Here is a 12277-nt window from a genome sequence, read left to right on the forward strand (position 1 = left end):
ACCACTTGTCAACTCACATTCATGTTGTATGTTCATGGCATATTTTTTCGCTTCCAAGCTGCATATTAGAAGTTAAAGTGCCTTGGATTCGATAGGCTGCATAAATAGACCATGGGAATGTAAACACCCAGACTGTGTGACTGTGTACTTGGTAATTAATGCATCTTGTTTGCATTCCATATTAACTAAGAAAGTTTTGAAATGGCCTTTACTTTGCAAATAATGTACCCATTAAAACCATGATAAGTCAGACATAGTATCTGTGCTTGAAGTTAAAGTGTGAAAGGCAATGGATGTGTGCTTTACCTTATTTTAGAGTATATACCACAGACTTTCGACCAGAATTGGATAGCATATACTAAAAGCAAAGGTTTTTGTTTTTTTTTCCTCATCCTTTACCTTGTGTGTGTTAAAAGCCACAAAGTTGAAATATAGTCTGCAAAGTATACTTCAAATATATATGAGAAGTGTGTGAGCAATGCCGAAACTTAATTGATATGCTGAGAAATATATAAAACATACAGCCACTGGATTGGGAAAATGAAAATTAATATGTGAATGGTTTAGCGAACACTATGCTTTGCCCCCAGAACCTGGTGTTTATTATTGTGCACTTTAGTAGGAGACAGAAGCAGTATCAATTGGAAAAACATTTCTTAGTGAATTGAGAACTGTATGGCTTTCCAATTCCTAAGTGGGAAACCTGGTTCTTTGGTTTCTTTGTTTCGACTTAAGCAAGTCCCAAGCTATTTCAGCTGAACATTTTACATACTAATGGAGTCTAGGGAAGTGACTTTGGCAGCTGTTCATGGGATAATAATGAAATACACTATTTAATACTGCATGCTGCTGCTGTAAAATGTGGGGAGTATTTTATAGAGATCCTGGTGAGTAGAGCTGTATCCACTTTAAGTTTAGCAAGTGTGTGAAACTGAATGAGGAAGTTCTTTTTTCATATGAGACTAACTAGTACTCTTTTCTTACAGGTAAAGAAAACGTGCACAGAATCAGATGTTCCCGAAGCCCAGAATTCCAGGTACAGTAAAACAGAGGCCAAGACTTCACTAAGAAAAATTGCAACTTTGGAGAACTAATATGACGTTATACTCCAGATACAACTGTGATGTAAAACATGGGGTTTAAGAACCTATCTGTATGGAAATCATACATTAGACTGGCTGGGATGTCATTACTCGTGATATTTAATAAAAGGACACTGATGGAAGTTAACTTTAAAGAACAATAGTGGAAACATCTCTAGGAATACTTGAAAATATATTCCCATACTATTTATTAAGTTCATCCTCAATTTTCTTTCTATTCTCTTCTTATAATGTATTCACATCTGAAATTTTTCCAGAAACTTAATACCCTTTAAATCTGTTTATTGAAGATCTGCCTTTTTTTTTCAATTAAATGTTGCTAGATTTTGAGAATTTCATCAAGTTGGAACAACCAAAACTAACTTGGCATTCTCTTTGTGCTTAGTTACTTCATTCATGTCTGACTCCTTGCGACCCTGTGTACTGTAGCCCACCAGATTCCTCTGTCCATTGGAATTCTCCAGGCAAGAATACTGGAGTGGGTTGCCATGCCCTCCTCCAGCGGATCTTCCCAACCCAGGGATCAAACTCAGGTCTCCCACAGTGCAGGCGAATTCTTTACCACCTGAGCCACCAGGGAAGCCCAAGAATACTGGAGTGGGTAGTCTATCTCTTCTCTAGGGGATCTTCCTGACCCAGGAATTGAAGTGGGGTCTCCTGCATTGGAGGCAGATTCTTTACCAGCTGAGCTATCAGGGAAGCCCTGATATTCTTTTTATGTTTATATAAAGCCTGAAGAAATGATGAATTAAAGTGATCAGACCACTACATACAGGACTTGGGCACCATTTACTTGTTTGTGCCTGGACCAGGTGCACAACAGACATTTTTAGGCCTATACATTTTCACTGTTTTTGTCTAAAAACCCAGGCCTCAATTTTAAAAGTCAGTAAAAGTATTTTAAATACTATTACAATAGTAATCAGGTGGCGCTAGCGGTAAAGAATTCATCTGCCAGTGTTGGAGACACAAGAGATTCAGGTTTGATTCCTGGGTCAGGAAGATCCCCTGAAGGAGGGCGTGGCAACCCACTCCAGTAGTCTTGCTTGGAAAATTCCATGGACAGAGGAGCTTGGCAGGCTGTAGTCCATGGGGTCACAAAGAGTTGAACATGACTGAACACGTACACACACACACCCTTCATATAGTAATATTGGGTTGGCCAAAAAGTCTGTTCAGGTCTTTCATACCATCACAGAAAAACCTGAGCGAAATATTTGGCCAACCTAATATTAATGGTATAACTCAACTTATTGCGTTAACAAATTTGTGTTTAATGATGAAATGGGTCTAGTTTATTTTGTTCTACTCATTCCAGCCTATGATGTATATAATGATTTTCTTGGTACAGTAAAACAATACAGATCTAGGTATAATGTTAATGACCATTGTATTTTCCTTTTAGAAGGCAAATATATACTATATATAGTCCATTTACAGTTTGAGTAAATCTTTGTTCTTATGTAATATGATATTCCTGTAATTAATTCCTATATATATTATGGATAGATAGTGAAATGATTGTATGTGTTTTTTTTCTTTTGAATCATCAAAAGTATTAATATATGATATGGTATAGGATTTTTGACATTTGATCTTTGTCTTTTATGATTAGGTATCAATATAGAACCAAATAGTTTTAGTTTATTGGAACATTGGGAAATGGGTGAACTATTAAATTTTTTCTTACAAAGTAGAGCAATTCCAGGACATATGGAGAGAGGAAACTCAAGCTCTATTGCTTGTGGATGTTTCCTTCCTGACCATTTTGCTGACATCTATGAGAAATCCACCTATGACTTGTTATTTAGCTAATTAGATAGTCTTTGCAAGCTGCTGGTCTTGATGGGTAGTAGGGAAAACAGAACAACATAATTATTATTTTTATTAATACTGTATATCAATTTTTTTTAATTTTTGAGGCCACTCAAGAGTTTTGAACAAATAGTGCTGTACGTTAATAAATTTTAAACAAGCAGAAAGTCACTAAACTGATTCAGTGTTTACAGTTTATATCAATAAGTTCCAGAAGACAGAGTTCAGATTTCAATGTATTTAAACCTGGAACTAGATCATTGTCTTATCTAGGAAATCCCAGCCCATATAGCCTTAAAAATACAATTTTACATTTATGGTAAATAAGTTATGTTTAATAGATTATTTTAAATACATTTTATTATATATTATTATACAATATATATTAATTGAAAAATGACTTCTTATAAACTACTATTTAGTTGCCATGGATTAGCTGCTCGTAAAAGTTTTCTAATCTGCAATATATGGATCCTTTCCATGTATGCATGTTCATTTGTGCCTGACTCTTTGTGACCCCCATGGGCTATAGCCCATCAGACTCCTCTGTCCATCGGGTTTTTCCAGGCGAGAATATTGGAGTGGGTTGCCATGTCCTACTCTAGAGGGATCAAACCTGTGTGTCCTGCATTGGCAGGTGGATTCTTCACCACCACACCACCTAAGGCAAATCAATTTCTAAGGGCACTAAAGCTTAGTAATATAAAAAATAAACAAGTAAAACAAATCTTATTTATAAAAACCTAAGATGGAAAGGCCAGAGAATAAAGAAGAGCTAAAGAACATCGTGCACAGAAAGGATACAATAACTTGCAAACAGTCAACAAGTCAAGGGAGGCCAAAAATATTATTCAGTATATGCATGTACTGAGGTTCAGTTTTTATGAACAACTGAAAAAAAAAAACTACATGAAAATGCTTTTATTATAGACACTGGACAGCATTACTTTAGTGTATACATGTACGGGTACATTCTTTTTGCTTATTAAGAACCACAGACATTCATGTTCTCTCTCCCCCCAACTCCTTCCCTTCCCTGTGTGTGTGTGAAAGAGAGAAAGAGAGAGAGATTTAAGGCCCGGGGCTAAGTAATTCTATTCTAAACAAATCTAAAACAAAGAACTGAGCTCAAAATGAAATACTGTATCAGCATAAAATGCATGGGACCTGGAGACCCACTGCCTTATAAAATGCTCCCTGTCTTGGAACCTAAAGCTAATATCATTCATTTATTTAGCTAGCTTTATAGTGTGTTGGTTTTGGATTTGAAAAGATTAGAATAAATGCAGATGGAAAGTGTTTTTACAGTAGGGAAGTAATTAAATTGGGCGTGGAGACTTTGTCAGGGAAATTCTTGGAGTGACATATGTGTATCAGCAAATTCTTTGTCTTGCTTGGCCTTAATTCCTCTTTTGGAAAGAGAGTCTTGAGCTGCCAATGTGACTAGTAGATTAGTAAAAAGAGAGTTTACAAACTCATGCAGTATCAGGAAGGTAAAATGTTTTCTTAGAAAGAACATTATGTATGTATACTGGAAGTCAGAGGTTAGTATTTGTTCAGTTTCATAATACTGTGTAGAACTTGGTGGTACGTGGAAAGCGATAGAATGTGCTTCGTAGAAGAACTGACATTCCTTAAATGTACTTTTTTTTTTTTTCACTTTCCTCTGTGTCATAACAATGTTGAGAATGTAGTGTTGTTGGCCTTTGTTCCTAAAACTCATGTTAACCTTAAAATGGGTACTGAGAAAACTAAAAGTTTTATTTCTCATGCTTTATCTTACCCTAAAATTAAGTCTTACTAGACAGACCATGGAGAAGGCAATGGCACCCCGCTCCAGTGCTCTTGCCTGGAAAATCCCATGGATGGAGGAGCCTGGTAGGCTGCAGTCCATGGGGTCCCTAAGAGTCAGACATGACTGAGTGACTTCACTTTCACTTTCCACTTTCAAGCATTGGAGAAGGAAATGTCAACCCACTCCAGTGTTCTTGCCTGGAGAATCCCATGGACGGAGAAGCCTGGTAGGCTGCAGTCCGTGGGGTCGCACAGAGTCAGACATGACTGAAGCGACTTGGCGGCAGCAGACAGACCATTTAAAACAAAATCTGATGTGTCATTTTTATGTTGATTTTTTTCTATGTTCATGGTGACTTTTTGCAGATTTGTGTCTTACATGAGCCATCCCTAAACATACATGGTTTTTGTTTAATTTTAATGTAATAGATATCACCTAGATGAGTGAAGTTAGAATGCTCTATGAGCTTCACCTGTTTTTTAGCTCATCTACCTTTCATTTGTCATATGAGGTGAAGTAATTTATTTCATTGTTGGCAAATATCTTAGACTGCCTTTATGTTAAAATAGTTCCCAAATAATATCTCTGTTGAACTTCTGTTTCTCTTCACTTTTTCCTTTTTGGGCTCTAACTAGTAGAGCATTTTCAAGAGATCAAGAGCTTAGAAAGGAAATAAAACTCAAATCAGGCAGTTTTGTTATGTACTTGTTTTGTTAATTAAGGAATACATGGAAATAAAAATTTTGGTGAAATTGAGCTCTGAAGTGACTTCTAGGAATTATACCAGTTCTTTTCCTATTTTGGCTTTCATTATGGCTTCAGTATTGCCAGTAGATTATAGTAAAGAGATCTAAAGGAGAATATTAAAGTATATACATAGGAAGTACTTATGGTATGGATAGCTAAGATGATAGTTTTTGCACATGGTGAATGACAAAAGACTCTGTGTAATGGGGAGGGTTCCCTAGTCAATACTAACTACAATTATCAAGAGAAAGGCAGAACAACTCTCCAGCTTTCAACAAAGCTTCAGAATTAGTCTCAGTTTAATATCATAATATTTAAGTGAACCTCAGGAAGTTTAGCTATTCGATGCCTATGTTTTAAAAGCTTAAAAACTGCAACTAATTCATCTTATGTAAATAGTTATGATTTGACAATGTTATATTTAAAGGTATTAGGTTATACATGATTATGTTCTAGTAAAATAATTATTGCAGTAATTCCAGAAGTCTGAAATGTTTATCTGTATATAATTGCCTGTCAAAAAAATTAAATGTTACATTTTTTCATAGCAGGGAAAGCTGAGGGCTCTTTGCTGAATATGCACATTGTATTTCACTGTGTCAAATCAGAGGGGCATCTAGCCTCATATTCTGTCTCTAAGAAGCATCAAAAATTATTAATACCAGGTTGCATTTCCTCAAATTTTCATAATGTAGTTCCAGTAAACTTAGATTCTTGCAGTAACACAACTAACTGTATAGTTCATGGAATTATTTAACCATTTCTTGGACTTAGTTACATTATTGACTATCTTCAGATCTTGAGATTCTATTCTTGATCATTTTTTGCTTTCCTTCCATTTCTTTTTTTTTCACATACAATCTCTGTTGACAACTCTTGACGTAGCCCACAATGTCTAGAATGCTCTGGCCACTTCCTGTGACTCTAGTCTCAGTGTCATTCAGGCTTCCTCTGTCAGAAGATCTACATTTACAGATGCCAAGCTTCTCCTTCCAGAGGCTGGATCATTTCTTCCCTTCTTTAACTAGAACCCCTTGCCCCCAGCTTTGCTCACCTACTGAATTTCAACTCATCCTTCTGGTGTTTCTCTCTGTGCACTGCTGCTTTCTTAGGGAAGCCTTTGCTGGCCAACCAGCTACCTCTGGTCCTACTGTCATAGGGCCTCATGGCCTCATCTGCTTCTCCTTCCAAGTAGCCTACTTTGATTAATGCCTGCCTCATGCACTACACTATAAACTCCACAAAATGAGGGATCGTCTCTGCTTTCTTTTGCTCCCCATCGTAACATTAGGGTACAGTGCAGGGCCTGACGTATAGCAGATCTTCAATACATACCTGCTAAGTGAATGTGCTCAGTGCTTAGTCTTATCTGACTCTGCAGCCTCATGGACTGTAACCCACCAGGCTCCTCTGTCCATGGGATTTCCCAGGCAAGAATATTGGAGGGGGTTGCTATTCCCTACTCCAGGGGATCTTCCTGACCCAGGGATTGAACCCTCATCTCTTGTGTCTCCTGCACTGGCAGTCGAATTTCTTTACCACTAGCACCCCCCTGGATAACTTCCAAATATACACAATCAGCATGCAGTCTCTCTTGGGAGAGATACAAACTCCTAATGCAATTTTATTAGGGATTTTTCCCAGCCGTCTCAAACTCCCTTTGAACAGAATCATAATGTTTACTTTTCCTCCCCCAGCATCTTTTCTGTTTAGTGATAATGCTCTCAGTTGTCCTGCCTCAGAACTTCAGAATAAGCCTTATTTCTTTCTTTCCTTTCCCAAATCAAACTATGTATTGAAATTCACTTTTCCCTGCCCCTGCCCCTGCCCCTGATCACTGCCACTAAGAAAGTTCAAGCTTCTGTCATCTCACCTCTGAACTAACACAACAAATCCTCTGTGGCTTCATTGGATATCAACCTTGCCTTTCTAGTCTGTGGAATTTTTGGACAAGCCCTTCTTAAATAATACACTTTCCATATGGCATTAGTCATTAATCTGACAGACAGTATTTAGTAGATATTCAGAGTATACATAGAAGCATGAACCAATAACCTTCAAAGTGAAATTGTGGCAAGACGTTAAAAATAAGGACATATACTATTCATGCCAATTTGCTGTCCATAAGATGTCAAGGATTACCTGGGCTACCTGTTACTCGCTTTCCTTGTGCCCTTATTCTGGTGTGCTAGATATTCATTGATTCCACTTAATTTTCATCCTTTAGTTCCAGATTGACAGACGAGTACATGAAATTCCAGAAAAAAAAAAATATATATATATATATGCCAGTTGCTTAGGTACCTTGATTTTCAGTCCTTTCTCCTGTCACCATTTCCTGCATAGACATTAGAGTAAAATATGCTATTTGTGTACTAGGCACTTACCCGAGAGCATCTGTGTAGGACAGTACTTCCCTGCTCATCCTACAGATGAGCTCATTTCACTGAGGAATGGTTGAGAATGGTACACCAGAGTATAGCCTGAGTGCTGAACACTGTGGACTAAAGTGGTTAGGAAGAGTTGAATGGAATATTTAGGGCAACAGCTGGGTATCAGAGGACAGATAAGATTCGAAGAAATGGGGGAAGAGAAACCACAGTAAGGTTAAGAGTGAGGGAAAGAACTAGAAACTGAAATGAAAGGTATCTTTTATGGATGGTTGGTGACTAGTCTTGATTTGATTTGTGTGGAGAAATAGTTGATGAGATTGGAAAATAGGTAAATTTGCATAAATTGTGGTTGGCTTGGATTCCTAGTTATTTTAGTTAGGACCTTTATTAGTTGCAGCTATTAGTGTGAACCAGTTTAGGTAGAAAAGGGGAGGTTTTTGTTGTTTTGCTCTGATTTTAAACAGGAGTATAATATCTTAGATAAATTGAGAAGATAGGGCTTGCTGGATCTCATAAGGTCTGGCAACCAGGGACTGACTTTCTGTTTATCTCTAATCCACTGTGTCCTCACTGCTTGGCTGCTTCAATGTCTTTCTCTCTGTTTATGCCCATTGGCTGCTCTGTCTTATTTTTGCTCCTGGACTTATAATAGGAGGAAAATATGCATGTGACACTGCTTCTTTCTGATTTTTAAATTTTTACCTCTTTAGGTACCCATATAATAGAATCTCTCTCTTTTTCTTTATTTCTCTTCCAAATTTCCAGGAAAGAGTGATACCTGAGTGGCTTTCCAGAGCCATGTCTGGGAGCATATGACTCAGTGGTAAGAACAACTTCCAAGGAAAGGATGCTGAGCAGATAACCTGATCAAGTGCCCTCAACCTTCTACCTCTTTCCTGCCCACCTACTTCATCCAGCACCCTTGTCCCAAGTCCTTCATTTTAATCCAGCACGTATCATTTCTCTAAATACATATAACTCACTGGTTATCTATTTCACTAGTATGGAGATTTGGAGCTCAATTTTATATCAGACATCTACAACTATGATCTGCAAAGCAGAGATCTCTTAAGAGAGCATTATGTGGAATGGCAACCAGACTTCAAAGTAAGATGAGTTCCTTTCACCTCTTTTTATAAACCCTGCTCCCAATTTTTAACCTTCTTGCTCCTATCCTCAAGTTGACCAGTTAAACCCAATCTCCTTTTCTGCTCTCAAATACCAATCCAAATATAAATCACTTTCTCCAGTTCGTGTGGTTAATCCAGTTGTTAGATAATAGATGAATGCACTTCATCCTGCAAATTAAATTATTTTTCAGAGGGCAATTTTGCCAAAATGACTGTCTAGGTTTGGACTTCTTTCTTTTGAAGCCAACTCTCAAGCATACCTAAAGAAATACACTAGCCATTAATCAGTTGCAGTCCAAACTTGAAATTTTGGCCACCTGCCTTTCAGGCATTAGGAGGTCACCAGTGGATTTCTGATCAGGTAATAATGTTATTAAAATTGTACTTGCGATGACAGATCAGTCATGGCACAGGTACGTGGAGGCAAGGGAAGCAAAAGTGAAACTTACTTAAAAGACCTGAGAGACACTTAGCAAATTGTGGTTATTTCGGAGAAGACATTATACACAATTTTTTTTCATGGTTTAAACACATTTTCTAAATTTTCTACATCATGTATTTTTATGTGTGTTAAGAATATAAAATAATAGATTTGACTTGAAATAGACATGGTAGCAGTGGAAGGAATCTGGCTTCTTCTTTCTAACAAACTGCATTATTCTCCCAAAATGAGAAAACTCCTGACTTCCCCGCATGTATTAGTGATGACTTCCAGAGAATGGCTATCTTCCTGGCCAGTCACTTCTACAGTAAACTGAGTTCCTCTGAAGTCTTTATGGTTAATAATCTAAAGCAGCCTTTCTGGAGACTGTGAGCTGCTTTGAATTATTTGGTCAGAGTAACACATCACATAAAGTAGCATTTGTTTAGTGACTTTTATCCAGAAGATCAGAGGAGCTAAGATAAGACATTACTTTGCATCACAGTAATAATTAAAATTGTTATTCAACGTGAGTAGAAGCATTGAGGGTCCCGTTTTATATTGGGGGACCCTCAATTTATATTATATTTATATAAATATAAATATATTTATATATATTCTCAACTTAAAATGAGAACAAACTAGAGGACCTTAGTTTTCTTTTCAGCAGTTCAATTATAGGAACATTTATTCTTGCCCTTCAAGTTATTGTTTATTGGGTATCAACTGTGTGTCAGGCACTGGTTTGAAGGTTTGAGATACTTCAGTAACAAAATAGAAGCATACGTAACAGTGGAGTATCTTAGAAAGCAATTAGTTCTAGTGATAAAAGGGGAGATGGGGAGTATTGGGGGAGTAGATTGTGATTTTCAATTGGATGATACTTAAAAGTAAAGATTTGAAGTTAAGTCAAGAAGAAAGCGGGGGAAAGTGCACTCCCTTCAGGTTGAGCAATGCACAGGCCCTTCCATGGATGCCTGTCTGGCATGTTCAAGCAACAGCTAGAACAGTGTAGCCAAGACAGAGAGCTCAGGGTTTCAAATTTGAAATAGCCACATTCTAAAAAAAGCAACTATTTCTAGTCTTTCCCGTATTTTTGAAAATATTTACTTGGAATTTACATAAATCAGTTGCAAATATTTTTTCTTGACTCATCGGTAATAGTTTCTGGCAAGCACCTCATCCATCATTGCTACAAGGTGGGGCTGATCCCCAGCCAGGAACGCCTCTCTTTGCCACACCACACACGTTCTCTAATACCAGCGCTCTCTTCTGATCGGAAGACTTCAAGCGTCTTCAAAAGCCTGAAGCCTGTTTGGTTTCTTTCTTTCTTTCTTTCTTTTTTGTTTAAGAAATGCTGTTAAAGTTGCAGCCATAAATATAGACTAGAGCTTAGTAAAGATTCTAAAAATTTGAGTCGTAAAGGTACAGAGATTCTGCTCATTATCTCACATTTAATCATCACATCTCAGTTGTCTTAGCAACCTACACAATGTTCTCATTTGCTTTTCAGTAAGCCAAAGGATGAATGGATTCTTTGTTCATGTGTTTATGAATTTCTATCACCTGATACTTGATGTCTTTCTGGCATGCTTACTGTGCCAAATAACTGTCTTTATATTCTTAACGTTCATGTAACCAAAATTAAACTCTGCTCTTCCTAAAAAAGTAAATTTCTAATGGAAAAATATCCAACCTCAGATAAACATAAATAAGCTTATATTATAAAATGTTTTTGTTGTAATTATAATTAATTTTCAAAGCTCAGCAAACTTGCCACACTCAGTTATCCAACAGATTTGACCTACACAGGCATACTTGTGAACTACAGAGAAAGAAAAAAGCCTGTTGACAGAGCTAGGTGTCCAAGAGTTGATTCCCCCAAACTCACATGCTTGCTTCTCTCTGATGCTGTCTTGGAGTGTATGTTCTCTTATACTACATATATCTCTAGTTTTCAAGTGTGTGCTCTGTTCAGTCATGTCCAACTCTTTGCAGCCCTATGGACTGTAGCCCACCAGGCTCCTCTGTCCATGGGATTTTCCAGGAAAGAATACCAGAATGGGTTGCCATTTGCTACTCCAGGGGATCTTCCTGATTAAGGGATCGAACCCACATCTCTTGTGTCTCCTGCGTTGCAGGGGGATTTTTAACCACTGTGCCACTGGGGAAGCCCAGGTTTTTTCAGACTCATACCATAATAAGGTGGATATGGCCCTGCTCACTTGATATACTAAGCAAATATGGTAGACTATCTGAGTTCAGATTCCAGCTGTTTGGCCTTGTTGCAAACTACTTTACTTCTCTGTGCCTCGGATATCCTTATCTGTAAAATGGGAATATACCATTCTCCCATGGGGTTCTTTTAAGGACTAAATTAAGCAATGTAGGGAAGACACTTAAAGAAGTACCTACTATATATTAGGTGAATTTAAACAACTGGTCCTATTACAAATAGTCATAGTGATAGTATTGACAAGTGACAGTATGACATAAAAAGAACAGAAGAATAATGAAGCATAAATGTAAGAATGCAAAAGGCTTAGTCATGTGGGATGTTGTGGCATAGTGCTAGAAGCCCGGTATGCATTAGAAATGTCTGAGGGCAACCCTTAGTACAGTCTAATGACTCTCATTAGTTGCTCACCTTGATTCTTTATGTAAAAGTTAAATTGTGTTTATCATCATAACACATTTTAGAATTACTTCTATACAAAGGGACTTCCTTCTAATTGTGCTGTTGATTTAAATATTCTGTTCTATAGGTAAATAAGAGCTTGTCTGTTGCATTCTGTCATGTGGTTAGTTTGTAGAAATTCCATACTTCTCAAAAATAATACCATCTTTTCAAGAACACACACAACCTTATTACA

General features: G+C 37.3%; 1 protein-coding gene across 44 annotated transcripts in view; it reads left to right on the top strand.

Moving 5' to 3' along the window:
• The window catches only part of EYA4 (EYA transcriptional coactivator and phosphatase 4), a 365804-nt gene that overhangs the window by 204474 nt on the left and 149053 nt on the right, over positions 1–12277 (top strand). For all 44 annotated transcript variants that reach the window (XM_086317936.1, XM_086317917.1, XM_086317942.1 and 41 more), the window contains one exon: positions 987–1036. In XM_086317936.1, coding sequence (XP_086174062.1) covers positions 987–1036 — 50 coding nt within the window. The remainder of the gene's footprint in view (positions 1–986; positions 1037–12277) is intronic.

This window comes from Bos grunniens, chromosome 9 (genome assembly GCF_055505025.1).
Source record: "Bos grunniens cultivar Pamir isolate PY7600 chromosome 9, Bosgru_T2T1.0, whole genome shotgun sequence".
NCBI lineage: Eukaryota > Metazoa > Chordata > Mammalia > Artiodactyla > Bovidae > Bos > Bos grunniens.